At 38.9% G+C, this 27060-nt stretch overlaps 1 protein-coding gene across 2 annotated transcripts in view; it reads right to left on the bottom strand.

Annotated features, from left to right (window-relative positions):
• Positions 1–272: 272 nt before the first annotated feature.
• The window catches only part of arhgap35a (Rho GTPase activating protein 35a), a 104323-nt gene continuing 77535 nt past the window's right edge, over positions 273–27060 (bottom strand). For both annotated transcript variants that reach the window (XM_038298575.1, XM_038298576.1), the window contains 5 exons: positions 23321–23465; positions 13610–13687; positions 10926–11054; positions 8541–8646; positions 273–4506 (listed from right to left, as the gene is read on the bottom strand). In XM_038298575.1, the coding sequence (XP_038154503.1) occupies positions 4029–4506; positions 8541–8646; positions 10926–11054; positions 13610–13687; positions 23321–23465 (936 nt within the window). In that variant the 3' untranslated portion in view covers positions 273–4028. The remainder of the gene's footprint in view (positions 4507–8540; positions 8647–10925; positions 11055–13609; positions 13688–23320; positions 23466–27060) is intronic.

Genomic DNA, 27060 nt, shown 5'->3' with positions numbered 1-27060 from the left:
CATCACTGGCATGAAGGTTTTAAGCAGATTATGTTAAATCTCCATAAATGGGGTGATGGGAAGAAAAATGAAGGTTCTCTTGTTCCAAAAACAGGCTTAAGAAGCTTCCTGGATGGGAAACGAAACATCTATAACTTGGAAACAAAGTCCAGTGGTTTGTTTTTCAGCTTTTTTGGAATGACTATGACCTGGATGACCGAAACTCTTCACCAGTATATTAAATTAACTCCTGTAGTTTTACATGACTGATTAAAAAAAAAGACAGCAAACAATGAGCTTAGCAAGATTTGATTTATTAACTATAATACAGATCACATAAGGCCTTGCTGTATACGCCATTCCCACTGTGACAAATTACCATACTCAGCAAATAAAGAAGTTTTTTGCGTGACGTCATCTTTTCACTTTACAGTACTTCATTTATATATATTTTTAAATCACTCTCACCATCAACTTCCTTCACCTGCCATTTACTCTATATTATTTTTTTACTTTATATCATCATCACCACTTAAATAGTGAGAGTGTTGAAGCCCTCTTCCTTTCTGTTGGGAAGAAATCATGCATTATACTGGGCCGGTCACTTCATTGCTCACAAATAGGTTGCTTGAAAAAAAAATACCTTGTTTTTTTTTTTTATTCTTAAAACTAAACATGAAAAGAAAAGAAGTGTTTCTATAACCATTGACTAAAAGGGCAAAGTTTTAGACCCCTCCCCCCCAACAACAAGCAGTTGAATATAATGTTGCTTGATTTAACTTAGACATCTGTCACCATTGTTGCATAATTAACAAATAATAACAATAATGCAGCCACAATTCGTTTAATTACTGAACCAAAATTTTATATTGGAATGCATTTCTTTAGTTGTCACTTTTCTTTCCCGAGTCTTTGGCTGCCTCACAGTCGGTTCAGTATTAACAGGTCGATGTACAAAGGGAGCACCGCCGGCCAGCTCGCCCCATCCTTCCCTCTCCGTCTCCCAGATAATGTTCCCATTCACCCGTACGTCGCCTATCTACCCCCCGCTCGTTCTCTCACAGTTCTCCCTCTTCGGATCAGTGTGTGTAATCTGGAAGAGCTAACAGGGTTACACAGCGGGGAAAATGACCACAAACAGTGTCACATTCCACCCAGTTACTTCTGGCCAGATCTACTCTCACATGCACCCGAACACACCAAGTGATTGACTAATGTGAACCGATAAAATCTTCAGTCTTCATTGATTTGTTGAAAGTATATATATATATTTTAAGCTTTTTTGTCTTTGTGTCCAAAGACACTTGTGGGACATGCAATCCCCTTCTCCTTCAGCTGCATCTTGGCTGGTTTCTACAGTAACGGCGGCCTTGGCTGAGGAATTCAGCGATGCTCTGCTCGGGTCATGCGGGAAGATGAATGGGATGTCTGTTCTCTTTTTGCTGTCTCTTTTGGACAGGGGATGCAGTGGTACACAGTGGGGTTGAACTCTTGGTTTAGTGGTTATAATTTCTCCGTTGCCCATTAAGAGCACCAGAAAAGACATTGTATTTACGAAAAGTTCGGAGAAGTGGTTTACAATTATTTGCAATGATAAAAATCTACCAGGTTTAATTCGTCTTTTGCTTAAAAACGGTATCTGACAGACACAGGGTTCCCTTCTTAAGCTTTGCGTTGGCTGCAACAGAGAAAACTGCATCAAAATAGGATTTGCAATATCTTAGAATTTCATATATCTATTGATTTCCATCTGAGTCTAAACTGTCAATCGGTAAATCTACACTAATGCACCTAATTTGCTTAATTTGAACATATTCCACATAATGTTGACCGCTGCACCAGATGCTACAGAGAGCTCAGTACAGGGAAGGACGGTACAACGCCCATTTTTCAGTGGTAGTCATTCCCCGGTCTACCTCTAGATGTCAGTGTTGTACTCCCAGAGAGAGAGTGGCGACTGTGCCAACAGACAACATAACTGGCTGCCACTCAAAGGTAGTCCCCTGATTGAGAATCTGTCTCAGAAAAGTGCTTTTTTTTCCTTTTTTTAAACATCCTCGCTATGAAAAACTGCAAAAACACAGGGTTGGTAGTAAAAAACCACCACAGCATGAAAAGAAACAAGACAGGAAATGGTCCAACACTGGAATTATTCCTGCTAACGTCAAACACAGGGCAATTCAGATTCAGCAAACAGAAATAAAAAGGCAGGAATGCAGGAACACAAATGGCAATACAGACATTTTAGATAGTCTGCACATTTCCCAAGATCAGCTGAATCATGTATATGAAAAAAATATATATATGCTTTCCGGTAGGGCTGCAACCAACGACTATTTTAACACTTGATTCATCTGTTGGTTGTTGTTTTTTTCCACCAATTAGTCGACTAATCACTTTATATTTTTGTAATCTCAATCTTCCCGTTCTGGTGTTAAAAATTCCACTTGAGGTTGCTCGTAAAAATATTTTGGCTCACTCTAGTCTACACATTTTTAAATCTTCCTTTATTTCCTGGTGTTGCCACTATCCACTAATCCTATTTCATTTATAAAGCTGAACAACAAGTTTAAAAAAAACATTTGAAATTTAATTGAATTCATTTATAATTAACATTATTTCAGTAAGATTTGATATTCTTTATGCTTAAAACATCAAATAAAGATTCAAATGTATGTAAAAACAAACCCTTTCAATCTTTTATTAATGCTAGATGTTTCCATGGACATCAAATCACTAAGTAGTAAAAAAGTGACCATAACAATATGTTTGCAGTTAGGCTTGTTCTTTTTAAAATGAGGCAATGTTCCCAGCATTAACAATAAACATGACCCAATGATTCATTTCCAAAAATACTCTCAATCGCTCCACTAAGATTAAAGTGAAATAAAACTATCCCCTTATTTAGTTTACAGTTAACAATAACCCTTAGTTAAACCCTTGAATATCTGTCTAAATGAAGCTGTTGTCAGTATCCACTCCTCTCCACTGGGAGGCAGACTCTCTGAGGATGGGAGTCCTGATCCCTGTCAGCCATATCTTTGTAAAATGGGCATATATTTCAGCTTTACACAGCTATATTCCTGCCTATTATCAGTCTAAAGTCTCATTTGTGTCAAAGAAAATATTGGATAAAGCTCACTAATTTTCTCTTGCTCCTAGGCAACTGACGATACTGCCCTCCGAATTAACAACACTTTTTAATTACAACATGTTTTTGGTTGATTACGTCGACTAATCGTTGCAGCCCTACTGTTCAGGAGGGAGGGAGCATTTTTTTTCAAAGGGTGTTACAGCGCTGTTTACCCAGCAGATCCAGTTGGTTGGGATTTTTCCTTTAACTCTGCCTGGCATTATGCTATGATCAAACCTGATTTAAACTCTCATAAAGTTTGTGTGTGTGTTTGTAGGGGGCCGACAGATAGGAATTTGCTAGCCTCTTGGGTATGAACAACTTGTAGGGTGAGCTTTAACACGTGTTTTCTTGCGCAAGTCCTCTCCAATGTGGTAAAAAAAACAAAAAAAAAGAAACAAATGTTGAAGACACCAGTTTGTCGTAGCCACAGCCCCCAGGGTGCTCCGTTACAGCAGGTGGGCCGGTGAACATTTCCCAGATTGCGGATTTAACTGGCGTATACATGCCTGTGTTTGTTCAGTAAGCCCCCTGAGTCCCTCAAAAGCTACTGCCAACGATTTACTCCTCCAATGTGTATGGATTCACAAAAAGGCAGTGAGGGTGGGACTAGTGAAGTGAAACAGAGAGACAAAGGAATGAAGTGTCAAAGAGGGAGAAAGTTCATCCAGTCAGTTCAGAGGCTCTTCATTGTTCTGTTTTCTGATGCCAGCAGAAGCTGAAACACCTCCGACCTTTTCCCACACACGTCCGTTCCTCCCTGTACATACTGCATCCTGCTCAATCTCTCCCAGGGTTAATTTCACTCTGAGATTACATCTTCCCTTCCTTCAACTTTAATCCGTTTCATCCTTAACTCTTTAAACTCTGTCCATCGCTTTCAGGCAGCTTCTTTCTCGTTTCCTTGGACCCTGGTTCACAGCGTGTGTTGCTCAGCTGGGGGGTGATGGGGGTGCAGAGAGGGCGGTAGCAGGGCGGGGATTGTGGACTGAGGAGTGGATGGTGGGGAATGGGAAGGAGACCTGTGTTGATGGTGGTGTTGGTGGAAAGGAGGACCATAATGAGGAATGACAGGTGGGGTGGCGGGGAGTACGTAGGCAGCAGGGGATGGACCCGTCGAGGAGGAGGAGGAGTAGCCTCCAGCCATGCAGGAGTAGGCCGAGGTGCCTCCGCTAGAGAGCGTGGATGTGGGGGATCCAGTGAGGCCGTTGGACAGGGGCTGATTGTAGAAGAAGAACGCACACTGGTGGATGAAGCTCTCGATGATTGTCTGGTAGGTGCGGGTGGCAGTTAGAGCGTCCATGGTAGTAAAGTCGGGTCTCATCAGCGTCGGCCAGAAACAGATGGACAGATTCTCACTGGTCATCAGGTTAGACTTGCTGTTCTGACTCACCCTGGGAAACAGAAACATAAAGATCATCATATTGAAACCAGCCTCGGGTGTATGAATAGGCTTCTTTAAAAAATACGGTGCAGGTTTTCATACCGCCTAAAATGTTGCAGATTTTAAATTGCACAATTACAAATTTTATTTTATTTCAATGGGAAGTACTGAATGATGATTAAGTGGAAGGATGATGACAATACATGATTTTAAAGCTTAATCTGAAACCCATGGCATGCATTTTTGTTCTGACTGGACCAGCTTCCTTATTTTAAAGCAAAGCCTCCCTACTGCAAAGTCATGACTGCTGGGTCCCCGCCATGGCTCGTCATAAAACATCCCATTAACGTATTCTTCAACCTGAGCTTTGGATCTCTGCAGCTCCTCCAGCGTTACCACTGGCCACTTGGTTGTTTCTCAATGAGATGTTCAAAGCTTGGGATATTGGTTTATAACCAAACCCTGTTTAAAAACCTACAGGCTGGGGCGTGCTTTGGTGGCGCAGTGGTTAGCGCACCCGACCCATGTCTCTCCCCTTTTTCATACCTCCTTTCCTGTCAGCCAACTGTCCAAAAAACAGCCACTAACGGTGTGTTTAAAAAAAAAAAAAACACTACAGGCTGCAAAAAAAGGAGCTGGATGAGATTTATAAACACAATTTGTTAAACAGACTTTTGTTTAATGTTTACAAAGCAAAATGAGCTGAATTTAAGACTGTGGCTGCAATGTCACCAAAAACAGAACAAAACAAAAACATGGGCCTATATTTCAGTTTCTTTTTAAAGGGAAATGTAGTTGTTTTTTTGTTTTTTTTACATCGGGCCCTTGATTTTACGTTATTATGATGACATCATACACGCGCCGCTTCGCTTGTAAAAGATATAAATATAAAAATTATAACCACAGATGTCTGGGGGACAATGATTCGCCAACATGTTATGAATGCTGGTGTACCATAAATGATAACTTATGAAAAGTAGAAAGATGTTACTTGGATATAACCTTCTGAATATCTTCAGAACGGCTCCGAATGACACAAAACTCATATGGGTGAGTAGAAAATTATGTAATAATGTAAAATCAAGGGCCCAATGTAAAAAAAAAACGGTGTTTCAAAACACCCAAAACCTTAAGAGTACACACAGCAAAAAAATGAATCAAAGATCATAAATCAAGGATCAGGACAAAAATGTCAATGTTTATAGAGAAACATTTCCTCCAATGTCAGTTTAGACTACACCACTGTTATCAGCTGCTTTAATACCAACAATGATCCCTGCATCCTTTTGTTCCCTTTAACATGGCACTGCCTTTGAGAAAACTATAATTATTCCAACTACAAACGGCTCACTCACAGATTCTACGCCCCTCGCTGCAGGAAGCACAGGCAGCTCCATGTGTCTGTAGAGAAACTATTGCTGATGCCTCAGAAACACATGATAGCAAATCCTAAAAGGTCCACAACTGAAGCTTTTACTGGACAACCTCTTTAAATGCGACATGGTGACATGAGCCGATCTGAGAACGATTTTATACTAGAGAATAATCAGATCTACTATTAAAAAAACATTTTCATGCTGCCTCACAGGTTCTTCTCTTTGCTGAGAGCCTGCATTGTTCACTCATTTTAAAATCCTCATTCATACGCTTATCTTTCATATAGCTGCAGCTTGTCCTTCCATTAACCTAAATACTCGTCTATATGGACGATTGTATGAGAGCCATTGCTAAGAGGGTAAAAGGTGAAGGAGCCAATGCTTATTAAATGGAAGTTAACTGGGATAAGCTTCAATGATGTTATACAGTCCAACTGAATTCGTTTTGCTATGTCCATTGATAGTCGGGAAATAAAGAAGGAAATTAGATCACGCCGTGAAGATACCTTTACATTGATTTTTAAAAAGCCAAACTAATGTTCCTACTGTTGCTTCTTTCTTATAATGAGACACAGGATAAATGAAAGGCAGGGTTTGAGTATTCTTCCCAGCCTTTAAACTTTCAAGGTTACACACTTTAAACACAAAGCAAATATTGCTGGATGCCAAAGACAGTTGGTGGCGTTCTGGGGACATAACTTGTGCTATTATAGAAGCATTAACTGGAAATCATAATGAAAACAGGTAGGTATACAGGGAATTCCAGATAATTGCATAAAATTTAATGATCAGAACCAAAAGCATTTTCCTGACAATTTAGGAAAAATGCTCGTTTAATGCGCCATAAAACATATCCAACTATCTTAAAGACAGAAGGATGAGACAGAAAGTAAATGAATAAATGGTATAATGCCAATGGTCCACCTATTCAGCTTATGAGTCATTTTTAACTAACATCAACTTGTTAAACTCCCAACCGTAGATTGCAAACATATCAGACTAAACTTTTTATAGTGAGCAGTTTTAAATAGAATTACATTTAATTTCTAAATGTAATGTTTTATTTCAACATTTAATTTCAGGTGTTCTCCAAATAGCACATCTATTTTGGCCAAAATAAGTACAGAAAAAAATAATTATATACACTGACTTAAAGTGTACAGAAATAAAAATACTTTTAATAGAAATAGTAAGAATATTATGGAAGCCGAGAGCGGTCGTGTCCCTCAGATACTTTTTCACAATGGTTTTCTCGAGAAAACAAGATAATTTTGTCATCTAAAGATAACGAAAGTCATTTTCTCGTGATAACGAGGTGATAGTTTTCTCATTAAAAAGTTGTTTTCTCGTGATATCGAGATGATTGGTTTGTGTTAAAACTGATTTATAAGTCATGGTAGCCCATGTGTAATTCTGTAAATAATCCTGTGTTTGACTTTTAGGTAACGATACAACGTTTTTGGTTTGATGATTTGCTTCCACTTCTGATTCATAAGCAATTAGACCTATGCCTCCACTGGCTAAGTGCCGGGTGTTTTCTGAACAGCCCCGGTGTTACGCCTGTAACAGGTATAAGATGCATTAACCCCCAAAATAAGTTCAGATTGAAGATTTTTATTGAAAAACAGTCACATTTGTTTCTACTGCATTCCATTCAATCCAATCATCCATCACAACTTGACAAGGAGTGAAAAGAAATAGGAAACTACCGTAAAAAAAATATTATTTGCGCACACATGGTACCGCAACTGCATAACCACTGGCACAGCAGGCATGGATGGACTGGGAATCCAGGGCTGTTGGCCAGCCTCATTCATTACTCATACAGGTTAATGATCTCGTCAACTCGAGAAATAAATACATTTTTTCTCGTGATAATGAGATAATTATCTCGTTATCTCGAGAAGACAAAGAACAAAAAAAAGGTTGGGTATGACCGCTCTCAGCTTCCGTAGAATATAAAATTAGCGATCAGTGACATCAAATTTGTAGTAACATGTAAAATTATAAACAGTTCTTTCTATATATATATATATATATATATATATATATATATATATATATATATATATATATATATATATATATATATATATATAAAAAGGAATCGTTTATTATTATTATAAGATATAAATATATAAGATTATCTAATATATTTGGAACAATAACAATATTAAGTTATTTTATTTTTACAAAAATAACATAATTTCTTCAGTGTCATAACATGGTCGTAAAATGACTATTGTATATTTTACAATGTTTATTGGGCTTAAAGCTAAAATAAAAATGTCTTTTACAATCTTGTTTTATGTTCATAATTAGTTAGCCTCCATGCATCTCAATAGAGGAAATAGGAACGCTCCTGAGAGGAGCAGGAAACTAAAAGATAAATAACAGAAGCAGGCAGCATTTTTAAAGCACAGCTTCTGTGTAAAATCTTTAATTTTAGAAATATTTTAATTTCACATTGAAAGCTACAGCATTACCACACTCTGACTCAGCATGGGTTAAACAAAAAAAAAAAAAAAAAAGAAAAACAAACAAAACATGTCAGATACAATCAGTGGGCCTGTTTGGGTAACATCACCTGCAGGTCACCTGACTAGGCCACCAGCTGTGGAGTCAGCACAGTTGCCAGAGGCCGTCTCTGACCTTGCCAATCACTCACTTGTTCAAATGGCTGATGACATATTTGAAGACCTCGTAATTCTCCCGGGGAAAATGTCGCAGGACATCCTTCATGGTCTGAAAGCGTTGCTCCCTGTCGTTGATCTCTGAATAATCGGAATAGAAAGATGACAGGTTATAGAGGAAGGAGTACAAGCAGCTGAAGGAGGCAAAGAGAACAATTTGTGGAGAAGATGTCTGAGGTTTTAAGGTGGAGAATGCACAAGATAATCAGCGTTAGAAAGGAGTAGAAGTGAAAAGAAGACATTTGGCTTAAGCATTAATATTATCTGCACATAGAAGGGTAATTTCACCCTTCAATAGAACATGATTTACACAACAAAAAGGTTTCAGACCCTATATTTTGTAAAATAACGTCAGACCTCAGGAGCACATAATTGCAAAGGGGAAAATAGTGATAGATGTCTTTTGATGTTTTCTGGGAGATGCATTTGTGTTCTGCTCTTCTGAGTCAATACTCTGCAGAATTACATCTAACAAAGCTCATTCAGATTGAACAACAGCATCTATGTTGGATTCACACCAGGAGAGTTCTTTGCTCCGTGTGTTTGATCCGGACATAGATTGGACTTTTTTTTTGTAAGGTCCAGTTCGTGTTCAAATCGTACTTTCTGCAAGTGGACTAAAACTCACAGCAAAGCCACGCGTGTTATAATTGTTTCTCCAATTGGTCAGGAATGACAACAGCAGGACAAACCAGGAAAAGGAGGCAAATTGGACCCACAAACAGAAAGAGAACAATCAAATATGATATGACCATTTAATTTCTTAACTCTTTCGGCATTTCAATCAAAAGCAAGATTATTTCTCTTACACATATCCCCTTTTCACTGTTGTCTCATATCTATGAATTAAAAAATAAAAGCGTATCTCAAAGTTTTCAATGCAGGTTGATGTTTTTCATTTTTCATCCATGTAATTGGATGGTGAATCCTTTAACCAAGCACTACCATGCTTCTGTATGCTGTAGATCCCTAACTCTCCTCCTATCTAGTCTCTCAGTTTAGGTTGAGAAAAATGTCGTACTAATTTTGGCATTTGTACCTTTTATTCTGACATAATTGTTTGACTGGAGTTCTGTTAGATGTTTAAAGCTTTGGATTTAGTTTCACAAACTAATGCTGCTTTAAACTTCTACCCAACTTCATTTCCAAGTTCTGAAATAATGTCTGTGGTTGTTCCTATAAAAAAATGTGAACAACTTTTAAAGAGCATGAACACTATCTTCAAGGCTCTGCAATTGAAAAATACTTCAAACCACCAATGAAAAAGGAAAGAAAAAAAGAACTGAGACAAAAGACCACACACTTTTCGTCCATCCACCCATTACAGTCTTCTGCAGATTACAGCAAATCACACATGCAAACGCAGGGTGTGCTCAGCCTGACGACAAGGCGCAATGAGTCAGAGAAAATGACGTCACCAGCTAAAACAGTCCCATCCTGCATGTGTGTGCGTGAGCCAGAAAGAGAGGCAGAGCCAGCAGATGTTTCCCTGCACATCGGCAGTATGATTTACAGGCAGAGAATCACAGTTTGCATTCCCACAATGAGGTCAGCTGGGATCAAAAACAGATTTAAAGCGGGATACTCTTACACAGCATCAGTTCTCTCCTGCTCCACATCCATTACCACAGATCAAACCTTTACACCCTACAGCTTATTTTAAGTAATGTCACCGTGAGAAGATCCACTGAAACCCACCCACTCGCACACTAGATCCTGGACGCCTCCTCTCCGCCACTTTGTGTGGCATCACGGAATAAACTCTCATTCTGAGCATGTCAACCCTTGTTTGTGATTTTCCAGCTGCAGAATGAAGGCTTTGGTTCCCCCACTCCCCCGCTTTGTGGCTTCAGGAGGTTTATCAGGTCCCTGTCACGGCTGAAGGGTCTCGACGGGGCAGCTGAAAGACACGCACGCATGCTGTGCTCGTTGAGTGACAGCAGCCGTGCGGCCAGCGTATAAATCTCTCCGGCGTTATGCAAGGCTAAGCTGTGCTTTAAATCTCCATTCTGACAGATTACAGGACACAAAGAGAAAAAGCAGCCTCGTTTATCTACCATATGACCCTTTTCTTATGACTTCATTTGAATCCTTCAATCAACACCACATGCAGTCATCTCCACACTGTTCTTCCCCAGAGCATTAAATATCCTCCCTTCCATCTTCTCTTCTCTCATTTTCACAAGCGAGCAGTAAATCTAATTCTCCCCATGGATGGATTTGGATTGCAGGAGTTTTGCTTGTTAGGCTGAAGAAATGTTACAATGAAGGTGAGAGGGATTTCATGCAAAATTCAACACAGTTGCAGAAGCTGGCTTTCCACACATCCGCCTCCCTCGCTCTAAGCTCCGGGGACTTACTGAAGGCCTCCACCAGCTCTGTCTGCATGCTGTAGGGCACCAAGGGCTCGGGAAGCTCAGAGAAAAAGGCCTTCATTGCTCCTGCTACTGTGTTGATGCTCAAGTCCTTCTCAAGGTCCAGGTTGTGGTCTGTGAAAGAGAAGCAACATTGGAAGAAGTTAGTTCAGGTCAAATCTTCAGGTATTTATTATCTCCATGAATGTCTTATCAACTTTGAGCGTTGCTAATAATAGTTGAACCATTTTTTTTTTTTAGGGAGAATTGATCTCAACTATTTTTAAAAATAAGAATTAGGAGAGCAAGTTTGAGTCTATTGTTAATTTCCATCAATCGATGTTTCCAAGATGTCCTAACTTTTTATCAGTATCCAGATTTTGTTGACCAAGAGGCAAGCCATGCTCCAAAGAAACATGCTTAATCCTAACCTAAATTTGTAATCGTGCAAGAGTTAATGATCACATTCAGGGTTGACGTTAAGGATTTTTACCACTTGCCCAAAGGGCAAGAGACTTTCACATTTCATTTGCCCAGAAACAGTTTTTACTTGCCCTGTATAATGTTTGATAAATATAGTTCCTAATATTCATTTTTGTATATATATATATATATATAAATGAAACATGTTTGTTTTTTAAATGTTTTTTGTGATTCAGTATTTTTTAAGTTTACAGGTCCCTGGTGTGTATATGCATGCGTCAGATAATGAACTCAAGCCTACATTACTGTGTTAACATGCTTTTCAAGCCTTCCTGCAGATTCTTTTCAAACTAGACTTTGCTTTAAACTGTTGTGTGCTTGGAAAAATAAATTGTAATGTTCAAAATCTAAAACAAAACTTGACAGGTTAAAAACTTAAGATAAATCACAAGTCAAGTCAATGTCACAAATGAATAACTTTTATTTTAGAGTCACGGTATGTTTATACAAGATAACACTATTAATATAATGTGACTTTTCTAGAGAATCATTATATATAGTTTATTTTATACAGCGTTTCCACAGTCTTACATAATTTCAGAATTCCCTGACTTTTAACTGACTCAGGATTAGTTTTCCCTGACAAAATAAATGCAGCCGTTTGTCGTTTTGGTAACTACATCAAAATTACTGCTAGGTGGACAAAAATCACGCCATCTGGCGGAAAATCACCCGGCTATTTCAAATCACACGCAAGAATGTGTACAAAACAACAAACATGGCGCCGGCAGCGCTTCTGGGTCGTTTTCATCGAATGTCGGTGATTTTAAAGTCATTTTGAGTGATAATTTTTTTTTTTTTGCGATCATTGCACTTGCCCGGCGGGCAAAAACAATGACATTTGCCTTGGGAGATCGGGCGATGGTTAACATAGAGCCCTGACATTTAAAAAATGGTTGTTTTATTTCACCAGAATAACCAAACTGTGTTTTGAGAAGTCAAGTTACGGCTTAAAGATATGAACATTTTAATCATTGGGCATGGTGGTGGCAGCATGATGCTATGTGTTTGTGTCTGATCTCTTTGCCAGTGGTACTGCTACACAGATTAAAGAGGATAAGTTTGAAAATGATCACAAAACCGCCTTAAATCGGGGGGCAAACAGAGTCATTCTGAAAACGTTTCAACACCTTTGCAGTAAACTTTATCAATCACACGCATTTGGAGAATAAATAAATGCAAAACTAGACTTACCCCAGACAAATACCTAAAACACAAATCAAAAAATAAAACAATACTATCCAACTGACAGAGCTTCTTGAATGGCCCTTTCAGAGCATAAAACCAAAGGCACTTTAGAAAAATAACAATGTGCTTAAAGAGTCAGGCTGATTCAAATGAATGCATAATTTTGACTATGTGGATTAGTATTTAATATTCTATATATAGTAGTAGTATATAGTATATATATTCATTAATCATAAACATAAATCACTGTAGTTGTTGCTGTGATACAACAACAAATGTTACCAAACTTAACGGGTTACATTCAGGTGCAGTTAACGTTAATTTAAATCAGATACAAAGATAAACCTGACTAGGACCAATTTAGATAAAGAAAAAGTTTTTGTTTTTTTCAGATGAAGAGAAAATGAAGCAAGCAAAACCAGAGGAGTAGGAACCAAACACCAGCTACCCAATGACATTTTTCACTCTATAAGGTAGCATGTATTTAAAGGAACATTTTTAGGCTTAGTTTCGTCTGCAGCTACTTGCACGTGAAATGGGTTTTAAACACCTTCTTAGTTAAAAGACCATCTTCCACGCAGCTCTGCACCACCTGTACTGTAAGTTTCACATTTAATTGACTCGTCCCAGTAGAAAGAAGGCTTCCAATGATTCAGTGCAGATTTTCAACTCTGGTTACCCGAGCTGAATTCAACCGCAGCCAAGTGTGCACACAAATACCTGTATAGGCTATCTTTGTCTGCTATCCATCATGAGAGCAACATGCTTCATTAACCAAACCAATCTGGAGGCAACCTGTACCTGCTCTCACCAGACAGACGCACAGTCAGAGCGCCTGTACGTGTGTGAAGATGCACACCAGAGCTGGATGATGATTAATGGGGCAGCTCTGCAGACCAATTAATACACTGTGCTGGATGCAGCTTTCGTTAAGATAGAGGCAGACATGCACATGCATCTTTATTGCATTTTTTCCACACTAATAAGTGTACAGTAGACTGTAAGAGAAAAGTACCCACCATGTTCGAATTGTCGCTGCATGCTCTCAATCTCCGCCTTGTTGCCGCTGACCCTGTAGATTCCCTCTGTGCTCAGACCTGAGGACAATAGATGGAGAGAACTGCTTTCAGCTCAGTGTTCATTTGCAAAAACTTTAAATGGCAAGTTAGAACCAGAACCAGTGTCACACTGCTTACAGAAAAATGCAAAATGGTTGAGAAACTAAAGGTGTATGTTTGGAAATGTTTATGGTGGAGCAGAGAAGGCTAAGAATCTATAGCAATGGTTTAATGAACACAGAGGGAGAAATAAACTGTGCTAAGAAACCTTTTAGGGTTTCTACAGCCTGAGTAGCATCAACTAAAGTTACCTTTTTTATAAGCACACTTTTAAAGTTGTTGGTATAAAAAAAATACTCGTTACAGAAGACCATATCAAATACAAGTTTTCTATTTTCAAATGATATAACTTTAGTTTATTCAGGGAGTTAAGGCAGGCTGCCTGCAAGTGTGTTCCCTAGCAATGAACGACTAAAATTAGATGTTGCTTAAAGTAAATTAACTGAGAATAAAAGAGGTTAAAAAAATATGCACACAAACAAAACTCAAGTTAGAAGTGTGAAATACAAGCCATATTTCAAATAAATATATAAAGTACTTTAAGTAAAATCCCTCGTCTTAGAAAACTTCTCTTGACTTAGAAAAGAAGACGTAAAAGGAAAACAACAAAAACATCAGGCAGGCGCTTCAGGTCAATACGGACCAGAACAAACAGACTCAGGGAACGCTTCTTCCCCAAAGCTGTCACCATACTCAACGTACACTCAGACTTACACTGTGTATGTATTGTATATGTATGTATGTGTTATTTATGTGAGCTCTTTTACAAAGCTGCTCTCCAAATCTCATTTTACTGTGAACAATGACAATAAAAGGCTTTCAAAAGTGACTTTAAACACATAATTGTGACACAGAAGAAGGGGTGGACATGATGGACATGAACACTAGGGATGGAACGGTTTATGAAAACCGTCCGAACCGTTCCGTTCGACTGTCTAGGTTCGATTCGCGTGTGTTGCGTTCGGTTCATGCGCTGCTCCTTTTTCCCATAGGCGAAGCGTTTACACTCCAGAGCAGAAGGTGGGGGTACTGCGACCAAAGCCAACCACCAGTAGTAGACAGTGTAGCCGGATGTAGCAGAAAAAAATCAGTTGTTGTGGAGAATTGTGTGGGTATGGCGAGTGGGAAAGAACAGGAGTTGGAAGACGCGCCAGCAGCACTTTATAGGTCTGCTGTATGGGAGCGCTTTGCATTTAGTGACCTACGATGACGGCGGAAAGAAAGTTGTGGATAAAAGTGCAACAGTGTGCAAGCATTGTTCAACATGTTTTGTTTATGCTAACAGCAACACGGCCAACATGTCAGGCTAACAATCAACATATACCAAACCAAACCGAAAACCGTGACCACGAAACCGTGAACCGAACCGAACCGTGGATTTTGTGAACCGTTGCACCCCTAATGAACACTGACGGCAATAAACCCCCAGTAGAGTAATAATATTTTAGATGTTGGTGGTAGAGCAAACAAAGCAAGCCTTGGTAAATATAACTGCTCAACAGTACGGCTCCACTGTGATAAAGATTGCAGCTTCTTCAATGCTTGTGACGCCAAGTGTGAGGACAGTGGCTAACATACTTTTACCTGAGAAAACACCTGGTTAAGTACACGATTTACTCAAGGCTTAATATCGCAAACTCAGAAGGAGGGCTAACCAGCCCTTACACTTCACACCGATAGATTGCATGCATCCATTAGCGACTGGACCAGCAGTCACATCATCACCATCTTCAAGTAAGATTACCTTAAAAGACGTATTATTGAGTACCAACAACGATACGCTGACATCAGTTATAGATGGGGTAATGGTTCGACTGTAAAATGTACCCATCCCAAGTGACATCATGTCGGTGAAAATGTGCCAACTAAACTTTTACTGGATTACTGTCAGCAGACTTCTAACCAGGAAAGTGACTTATAGCAGTTATCAATGAAAAATAATAGCGTCACAATTAATCATTAAAAACTGTTGCCTACAGTTAAAAAGGGGCTTTGAAATGTAATTGCATGCAATGATCAAAATACACCAAACTTGAAATCTCCTTTAAGAGATACAAATAGATAAATGCTAGCGGAATCTGAGAAAATTTTACTTTGTATCTCCATAATTTTAACCATGTCACATTAATTAAATTATGTTGAAAAGTCTTATCAACAAATATTGCTTAATTGTATAAGCTAAGCTTAATGTAACAATATTTACCTTTAGATTTAGTAAAAAAGTAGATCTTAAAAGCTGAGGAGAATTATTTAATAGTTTCTTTTAACATCAATGATGCCCCTAAAAATTATCCTTTGATGATAAGTCTATTCAAAAGATTTTTCCAGATTACATTTAGAACATCCTACACCAGACATACCTCCCCTTCAGTCAAAACATATTCATTATTATTTAGAAAGATAATTGACCAGATTTAAGTTGTATTGTATCCATGATCTTAATTTTCATTCACCAGACAAAGAAACCATGGGCTACTCAGATATGTTGCATAATTGATGATTATTTTCTCCCCAAATCGATTAAGACATAGGGAACCAAGTGAAAGCAGGGCAGTGACAGAAAGCAGAGGCACAGAAACCTCACCACATTTTGGATCATCAATATTTTGCACCAAATTGAAAAAAAAAAAAAAAAAAGATAAGGTTTCAATCCTCGGTCTTGGATTACATCCCTCACTCAGACTTTGGGGACGACTATGGGAGACAAAGGGTATTCCAAAGTAAGCACGGAACATGGGCAAAAAAAAAAAAAAAAAGATGATGAAATAATGGGAGAGGCAGGGAGGAAATGAGAGAGCTCTCAGTCGAGGCATACAGCATCGATCTGCGCCTTCTGCCAATCAATTCTCCACAAAAGCTCTGCAAGTCAGTGGCGGGGAAAACAGGGATGGGAGGACAGATAACGGGAAGGAGTTGTGTCACAATGGTGGAGAGGAAGGGTGGAAGATAGGGTCAAAGTAGGTATGGCAAAGAAGAGGAAGATCGCAGCTAATGGAAGAGGGAAGGAAGAGGAAAAAATGGCTTTTTCACTTTTACTTTTCCTCTGAACAGATTCTAGTTTCTCCAGCTTGTAGTTAAATGTATCAACATAGAATTTTCTCCATTAACATCTCGATGCTGCAACCTCAAAGTTTCTACCCACTATTAAGTGAACAGAAATGAAACCAACAGTAATAAAACCTCTTTAGGGTCCTGGGCTGCCTTTCTGTAGCGTGTTTCTGCCTGATACAACACCAGCTGATCCCACATCAGTTCCAGACCCAGCCTGGTTTCCAGGGGTGTCTTCAGCAGCCCCAGAGGCCGATTTCATAGCTCACTATGGAGACAGCCGGTCGCTGGGTGCTGCCCTTTTGCGTCGCTATGGCAGCCCCCACCACCAGCAGATATGCCCCGTGCACGCTACAGCGGATTTATCACCCGAGGTGCCCGTGATGAGCTGTGCACCCTGAGACTACCGCACCACGAGAGAGCTTGAGCTAAGAGGAGATAACAGCAGTCACATTGGATTGATTTTATATGGCTGCTTTTCTGCAAACTCAGAGTGCATTAGAAAAAAAAAAAAGCAAATGAAAAAACCCACATCCACTCCTATTAATCTCAAGGACAAAATGAAAAAAGCCACTACTTTGGGCAAATAATGCAGTCAGAGAAGAAAAGGAAAAAAGTGGTATAAAAAAGTAAAACATTTCAAAGGGTTACTACTAAAACCAACTAAGAAGAAAATAAGAATAGTTATTAAAAATAAAACTCTTACATTATATTGATTCTTTAAAACATACGGGATACATTACAGGCATTTATGTGTAGCAACTTATATGACCATATCATAGCCATCACCATCCTGAGGACATCTGATGACTTGTCTGTAGTCAGCGGCACCCTCCAAAATTCAATTTTCATTTTTAATCAAACATGAAAAGAACATAGATAAGTTTGTGGGCAGGAGGCTAAAAAATGTATGGAAATGAAGGAAAGCAACTGCATCAAAGTATAGCCCCACCTTTGCAGATTTACAAAGGAGTTAGAAGCAGTGTACCACGGGGAAAATCCCGCCCCTTCTTTAAAAATCTGTTAAATCAATTGAAGAATATTAGGAATAAATGTGATCAGAAGGTAAGCTATGTTCTTAGAGTTCTACATCCGAGCATATTAACATAAAGCTGAGTGGGAGAAAACAAAAAAGTATTCAGAATAGTCCTCAATAGCAGAGGTCAAACAATTACAGACTGTGAATTTCATTAGGAAATCAAGGTCCATGATTGAGGAGAAGGAGTAGAGAAGCTCTTAAAGTTGCTCATGATTAGGGATCCTCTGCTGGTGTTGTCCGCTGTGTTTTATTATGTCATCTAGCAGGAAAATTTAGTGCACTCAATCAATTTCATTTTCCAGCAGGATTTGGCACCTGCCAACACTGCCTAATTCACCAATAGGTGCTATAATGAACACCACAGATTCACTGTGAATGACCTGACCTAAACACATAGAAATATGGAGTACTATTTAAAGGGAAGCTAACCCCCAATTTGCAGTTTACATCACAGAGAGCAGACAGTACGCTGGCAAAATTCAACTCGATTCTTTTTTTGCTAAACTATAGTAAATATACAGAAACAACATTTTACTTAGGCTTATTTAAAGACCTCATTATATCAATACATGTACGAGTATATTTAGCCGTGTGTGCATTAGTGGCTGCTTATATAGAAGACATTACTGGGCTTTATTTTTTAACTTTGAACATCAAAATATAACAATTTAACATTAATGCACCGAAATCTGCAACAAATATAACTTCTCTGCATTTAATGGGTATACCCATTTTAGAATATAACTATTTAACACAACTCAACAGATCTCCCCTGGGCTCTTAAGCTGAGCGGAGTGTTTGGACCGTACATTCAGGGTCAGACTAAATCATGCAAACCAGGTGAATGCTGCAATTAAGTAATACAGGAGGCGAAGCTTAGCTGAGGCTGATCACCTTCACACTGCAATGAACTTGAATCCATAATTAAAATAAACCAAAACATAAGACTAAGATTACATCACTCTGTCTCTAGCAAACCTATATATTATTGAAGTTAAATGACATAAAATAGCTTGATGATACTCAAGCCTTAAAGCTGTGTCTTTATATAAGAATATGAACAAAATATATACAAAACAATTCATGCTGTAAAATAAAGGGGCATAGAAGCTGGATTCGAGTTGAATCACATTTTGATTTGAATGTTGTTAAAAGAGGAAAATAAGCTATTGTAGCAGATGCAAAAAAACAACAAGAAAGAGATGAATAGATAAGGATCCACTTGCTGTAGGGGAGAGGAGTTCAAAATAGTTGACAACAAGAACAATGATGGAGAATAAATGGAACGTAGAATACCAAACTAAGTCTTGCTGTCTCCTTCCCTCAGCTTGTCGAACAGGCAGCCTATTGCATGCACTAGATTCAAAGAGGCAGATGTGTGAAACAAGGGAGCAGGGAAAATGAATTTGAGGAATAAAACGACGAGAGAATAGCTCAGGTGCTTTCAAATTGATGCCTTTCCCCCTTTGTAACCATTAACCTAGATTTACTTTTTTTCTGCTTTCAGTAGCATTGCTGTCAATCTGACTATTCTGATTATTGTTAAAACTATGCAATTGAATGTTTGCTTACTATATTGTCGTTACAGATAAAACAAAAAAACAGAAAACAAACACTACAGTAATTTTACGGTTCATAAGCGGATTTTTCTCTGTGAATTCAAAAAACATTTCATTTCATCCCATATGCATCTGCAAAAATTCCCTTCTAACCATTTATTTATAAGCCATTGAAAAAGAAAGTATGTCCTTATGCCTATTTACCACCTACTTTTCTATGCGGCTGCAATCTGTACACCTTAAAGAGCAAAAAACAATCTATTATTGCGGACCTTTTCTTTTAAAGAAACTAGTTGCCAAGTTTATAGCCTTTTTCTTTCACTGGCAGTACAATATATAAAAATGTGTGAAGTGTTCAGATGTTGCAATGTCTTGAATTGTTTTTAATTATCTAAAATGCATGAAGTAATGTCTTTATAGCTGCAAGTCTGATTGAATATGACAGGATCAGGCTCAATATGGCGGTCTTCTGCCGGATCGGTTGAAATGAGAGCCGGAATGCAGTAAGAGTCCGGGAATGATGAAACTCTGATGAAGTTTTAGCTACCATGGTGGAGGAGGGGCTGGAGGTGGGTTGAAACGGGGTCATCTGAATGAAGTCACACAGCGCAACCACCGCCTGCGCGCAAGGCAGCAGAAAAGTTGCGGATCGGAGGTCTTTTAAGATGAACTTTGGATGCCAATTGGCTTTCATGGAGGTGTTCAAAGCTGATTGGCTGCATTACAGGTGGATGTAGGAGAGCAATGAGTTTCTTCAGTTGAACTTCCGCCTAGGCTCCATTTTATACAACATTCAGGTGTCCAATTGCGGTGGGGAAAAAACTGTTCTGGAATCAGCTGGACCTGCATCTGATGCTTCAAAGTCTCTTCCCAGAGGCAGCAGGGAGAACAGTCCATGGTGGGGGTGTGAGGGCTCATTTATAGTGTTATGGGGTTGGGACACACAACGCAGGGATGAAATGTCTTTAACGGAGGGAAGAGGAGACCACCTGATCGTCTCTGTTGTTTTCACCACTCTTCTCACCTTCTTCCAGTCTGAGACGCTGCAGCCTCCACACCACACAGTGAGACAGCTGGAACTGTTGCTTTGTATATTTTCCTTAAATAGAATTTAGTTATTCCTCATCTAAAACCGCATTCCCAATTAGGAATGATTTTAACCAAACCAAAAGGATTCAGCAAATTCTGTACGCTGAGGTTAATGCTGTTACATCTGTCCATGTTTCTCTTTCCTGTTTTTATCATTGTTAGCATAATAGCAGCATTCACACAACTATGTAGATGTAAAGGGGAGGACCTACCTGCCTGCTCAACATATAGCCATTCGCTAGCCAAGTTTGCTATATGTTAACTTTTTGGCCTTTCAGCCCATGTTACATACAAAATCAATTTCAGCCAGCAGCTTCCAAAGGTCTTTTTCTTTTGTTCTTACAGCTGGTCGTTCCCATCATAAAATATACTTTATGCTTATACAGACAAACATGACACATTCGGTCATCTTGATGGAAACTGTGCTCAAGAATAACCCAGACTTTCTGAGGTCTGTAATGGTCATCCTAATAATGAAAAGAAGGAAACATATACATATATATATATATATATATATAAATAATCAATTAACTAAAACCTTGTGAAACAAAAAATAAATTAAGCTCCTATATACATCTATAACCAAAGGATTTGATTGGGTTGTTTAAACTGACATTTTTCATAGCAATAGACCCAGTTTTGTCTGCTAGTGTCAGACTAAGATAAAAAGGTTATGTGTCTTTTTACGTAGTATCTAGCATCCACTTTCAGCCGTAAAAGTTCAAATTGCCTTTGGGTAGATTTTATCCTATAAAAGTCTATTCATAATGAAATACCGAAAGGAGTTGAAAAACAAACTGTCGAGTGCTTTTTTTTAACTGAACAAACTATAAAAAGTTTCCTCCTACAATAACTGTAAACAGTGGGGGGGCGATCTTTAACTAACGTATGCTGCTATGTGTTTATACTATTGTTAGGAATATTAAAAAAACATATTTAGTGACACATGGTTTTTAAAGTGATTCATTTATGATGAGCTTCACCGCTGCAGCTGACCCAGAATGATAAAGAATCCCTTTTGCAAAAAGTAGCTTTCATTGACACATATATGTCAACTCTAACTGTGGGAGCGCCACTTCTTCAGTGTGAAAAATCGAATGAACCAAACTTGGAAACAGTCGAGGACAAAGATCCTTTAATTTCCCAACCTAGCAAAGTTGGGCGGACAGAGGGAGCTGTGGTGCAGAACAGTACGTGGAAGCTTCCAGGAAAAAACACATACTGACAGATAGCAGGTGAGAGAAAGAAGAGGAAGAGTGGGAGTGGAATATATTCAGGATTCAAAGAGTGAATGATGGGGAGGAGGAATAAAAAAACATATTCAAGAAGGAATGAAAGAAATAAGATATGACAGGTGTAAGTAGTCAGGAAAGGAAAAAAGAGAGACACACCTGGGAACTTGAAGCGAAGAGGATTAGGAAGAATACTGTAGGTAAACAAGTGAGGATGAAAGGGATAGACTACCTGAGAGAGAGCGGCAAATTCAGCTTTATGCGTCTACATCTGAGCAAGTAAACACCTATTCAACCAGTTTTTCTTCTTTCTCATGCAGTAACTGCTGTGACTGCTTCAGTTAACATCTGAGGAGGGAGAGGCAAAATCAGACATGATGCCTTGTTATCTAGGGCTTTGCCCCTACGCTCAGACATGCAGGAAGGAGGTGGATGTTTCGTAAGTCAGTAATCCACAAACGCAGAGACCTTAATCAGGCCACAGATTAAACTGGAAAGCAATGGAATGTGAGTCAAGAGGAGCAACATTTGAACTCAAAGGCCTGCACATATGCAACTAAGTGTAAGAAAGTAAATGTTTAAGGCCGAAATATTAAGTGTGAGCAGGTGGCAGGAAATGAACTGCCTGTAATAGAGGTAGAGGGAAGCTTTTGAAATCCCAACTGAGCAAAGAACCAAGAGATCAGTATTAAAGCTCACCCTCTGGTTTAGTTTAACAGCTGCTGGAAGAGTAAGGGGGAAAGCTGGCAGTCCCAGGGCAGTGGGGCACCAGAGCCACCTGGCAGGGAGCCTGGCGTCTGGGTGGAAAAGCTACAAGAGGTTATCTGTGCAAAAAGATGTAGTAACTGTTGCTGACACCCGACTTATGACCTGCAAACTAAACACTGAGACGCAGCATTAACCTCAGCATACAGATCTTTCAGCTCAAACAGCATTTGCTGAATGCATTTGGTTTGGTTAAAATCCTTTCTGATTGGGAATGCGGTTTTAGATAAAGGGCAACTAATTGTATTTAGGGAAAATAATACAAAGTAACAGTTCCAGCTGTTTTTTTTTGTTGCAGATCCAGGGTTCCGATAATAAGATACAAAACCAGAACATAAAAGTGTGGTATGTTATGGAAAACTAATACTGCATTATTACCCTGAACACTGGCTAGATTAAAGATGGTGCTGATACAAAAACATCAGACTGGGGCACAGGTTCTCTTCGCAGAAAAACAACAATTAAATATCAAACCAAAGCTTAACTTGTTATCTATTCTAACCATTTATGTGTTTGAATATCCTAGCCAAGTCTAGACCTAAAAAATGTAAGAATCTGAGGAAAAGAACTTTACAGAGACTTTAAATCCAGTCCAACCTAGAAGTATAAAGCCGGTAGAGACACATCCCAGCAGACTTGCAGCTATAAAGACATTACTTTATGCATTTTTAGATCATTAAAAACAATTCAAGACAATGCAACACCTTCTGAACACTTCACAATGATGACAACCTTTGTTTTACAATCCTAATTAAAACACTTTGAAGTTTATGGATGTTGATGTGAGTAAAAGTACAAGGCGGAATGAATACATTTACCAAATTACTATAAGAAAGTTCCTGATTTGGACATATAAAAGAAGGTTACTGGAGATGCTTACCTGTTGTCTCAATAAAGCGGATACATTTCTCAATGAAGACAGGGATTGGTCTCTCTAGAGTGACCACAGCAGCCAGAGGCATCCCAAAGTAGTTGCTATCAATAGGTTTAGAGTTGGAATGCCTGGGCTTCGTCCGCGGTTGTTTCTGCCAAAAAGAAAAACAGTTTAGTTCGATTTAAACAGAAAATACAACATTACATGAAATTAAGATTGGCACTACTGAAAAAGGAGTGCTTTTTATTTTGACATTAGGCTTTTTTTAATCAGCTTATTGTCCAAAGGGCAAATATGCATGAACACACCCACTGAACTCAGACTTTTTAAAGGCAAAGCTGATAAGGAATCATGCATTCCTATCTTAAGCCCTGATGTGTCTATCAGTCACATGTACGTCACATATTTATCACTCTCATCTTTTCAGTCTCACTCTTCCCCTTTTTCTGCTTTCTGAATTTCTCCCTTTACTTCACTGCAGCTTTCCCATAATCAAACTCTTATTCACTAGGGAATTGCTTTTTAACCCTTTTAGTTTCCATCATAGACAAACCTGTAACACTTTTTTCCAGTCCCTGCAAACAGCTGAGGGAAACGGCAGTAAATGTTCAGCCCTTTAATGGCGATCAGTGGGAATATTTTTAATGCCTATGAGGCCTGGATTTGCAGTAAGTCTGTCAGCACCCCTAAGGCACTGCCCTGGCACGCTAGGTAGTGAGGCCGGGTTGCATGGTTGGTTGGAGATTTTGATTTTGGCCGCAGTGCAGTACGATAGACAGACAGACAAGACAAAGACAACAGGAAAAGAGCAGAGTAGTGCTCATTAGACAGAAAAGCACCAATGTGCCCTCTGCTCCAGATACTGGCCTCACTGCACTCCGGCAAACATTTTGATCGCATTTATAGACACATTTACTCTCACAGTGGCGTTCAGGCAAAAAAAAAACAAAGGAAAAAAAAAAAAAACATTACAGCTTACTTTCTTTCATTTTCTAAAACTATAGGTTCACAGTCAACACAATGGAAAGTTGTTTTAATGCATTTGATCTGTTTATATTTGGAGATTACTTATTTACTTCATCCTAAAAGGGTAGTTGGGATTTCTGAAGTGAGATTATGTGAATGCCCTATCACAAAAGTTAAGCGCAGCCAAATCCCATTTGACATCAGAATGTTACAGGTTCTTAAATTAGATGTTCATATTGCCGATGACTTGTAAATAATTAACTACCAATCTGGTGAATGTAAAATACTGTATTTGAAACATGCTGGTGAAGTTTCTCAGTTATCCAAGTCATCACTCATTCCCAAAAAGTTAAAAGACCACAAAAACAAAGTCCAGTGGATTGTTTTTTAACTTTTTTGTGATGCATTTAAAACACAATTCTAGAAGAGCTAATGCTACGCTCAGACAGCACTCTGCATTTAAACTAGCTGCTTCTGCAAAGTCAGTGGTTTAAGCGCATCAAGGCGCAGCAAAAGGTCCATTGCAGCTGAAGCAGCGCCTTATGATCCTTTGAGAATCTGAAGTGCGGGATGCGCTGCAAAAGCAGCATCTGCTGGAGTTGAAAAAATTTTACTTTTGCTGGTCGAAGCATCACATGACAAAATCGTCCGTCAAAATATGTTTGCTTTTATTATTCTGGTGCCTGCAGTTTGGATAACGTACATAAAAAAATCGCCTTTCCACTGCTGTGAAAATTAGCGGAAAACCCCGAAGAGGTGACCGTGCCAGAGGCTGCAGTTAAACAGGGTTTCCAGTGACAAAGAGGGTCTGATTGGCAGCAAAATAACATTTGAAGGCAGGATCGTAATCTTGATGAACTGACTGCACAGACGACGTTTTCAGATGGACTTTCTCACTTAAAAAAACATATTAAAACTAATTTTTACCAACTTATAACAGCGAATATAGCAAAGCTGCTCTCGGCTGTTGAACACAGGAGCAGCAGAAGCACCAAACGCACGTGGACACACTTTACTGGACGCGCTTCAGGAGTGAAAAGCTGCTCTTGACATGTGTCTGACCTAAATGTGAACTAGCATCAAAAATGAAGCAGCAGAAGCTTCCAGCGCTTGCGGTCTGAATGTAGCATAAGTAAAAACGTGCTGGTACTATGAGTGCTTTGCTTGAGCTGATTTCTATCTTAAAATATATCCAGATATATATAAAGATATGGGTAAAAAAATGTAAATTAAAAATTAAATACTTTGCACTAAGAAATCAGGGCTCAGTGTTTTATGGTCTATTCTTCTCAGGAGTCACTATTAGCCAAACTATCCATCTGTCTATACGATTATATCAATAGATATATGGGAGATAAAATAAAAACGTTTCATTTCAAGTGAGACTGAAGACTGCGACTAGAGCCTCACTGTTAGCTATCCCTTTATAGTGGATTTTCTGCAAACTTTGTGTTGTAACCCCAACAGATGACATTATTAACCTCTAGACCTAAAATTCCTTTGCAGTCATTCACCGGCTGCTATCTGTCCCTCCAGCTAATCCAGTCTCTGTCAGCATTCCTGTTCTCTACATTAGCTCTAAAATATTAACTCTAAGCTAACCACTGTGCACTTCTGCATGTATTAAAAGAAGCAAATCATGCATTTATGCACACAGAAGTACAAACGACACCTACATATGGATCTGTTCAGGAAAAAAAGGGTGTAACAGCAAGACAGCAGTAGTTCAGAGAAGTGCTAGGTTTAGTTTGGAGGCTTCTAATATATTTCAGTTCCATCACAGTAACTGTGTTGCTGTCTGATTTTAGCAGACTGTCTCTGTACCCACACACTCTCTTTCTCTAGTTTGCTGTCTTCTCCCCCTGTGGTTTTGCCTTCTGGCCACTCCTTTCTGCTGCTGACTGAGACAGGATATGTCTCTAGCTCTAAGAAGACAAAACAGACCTCCACATCCAAAGGGAAACAAATCACATCCTTAAACAGACACCATGGGGAGCGTTTACACATACACACACACTGCTCACTGTAGGACATCAAAACTCAACCAATGCTACAGTTTTGACAGACTTTTTTTTTTTTCCTTTTTTGGAATTTCTTGCAGACTTTTTTTTTTTATGAAGACACCAGACGAGCTAGGTGTCTGAGGAATTTCAAACATCCTTCTTACTGCCTGAGGAGATTTCAACAAAATGTTGCAAGAAAGAGAAAGGAAATGTTTCCGGTCTTTCAGTGAGAGAGGGCGATCGGGACGGACAAACCTGGTCAATGCCTTCAGTAAAACACTTATAGAAAATAGGCTCAGGCTTGTTTGAATATCTTTTTTTAACCCATCAGGACTCGGTGTGACAGACAGAAGCCTAAGGCTTCAACCAGAAAATATACTCAAACTATGACTATAACTTCAAAAAAAAGAAATGTTTAAAAGGGATATGACCTTGTATACGATCCACCACAAGCTCATGCAACCTGTCTCCTTAATGTGACAAATTAACTCAATAAAATGTAGTCTGAAAGGGATTTTCTAGCAGCAGCACATTGTAAATGGCCCATTACTTGAGAGACAGCTGCTTATAAAATAGGTGAGGAAACCTAATCCTTTAATATAACCATAATAAATCCATAATAGCTTGTAATGTGGCCATCAAGATCCCAGACCGGCTGCATGCCACAAATCAGAGGCACTTAAAAGACTAATAAGGATGACATAGATCCCCACTCTGGTGGCTTCAGCTCTCACAGGCATTTCATTGTAAACATTGGATTTTTAAGGATCCCAGTGA

This window comes from Cyprinodon tularosa, unplaced genomic scaffold, assembly GCF_016077235.1.
Source record: "Cyprinodon tularosa strain WSP-4 unplaced genomic scaffold, ASM1607723v1 ctg41, whole genome shotgun sequence".
Classification (NCBI taxonomy): Eukaryota; Metazoa; Chordata; class Actinopteri; order Cyprinodontiformes; family Cyprinodontidae; genus Cyprinodon; species Cyprinodon tularosa.
This window is presented reverse-complemented; position numbering and strand designations above follow the sequence as displayed.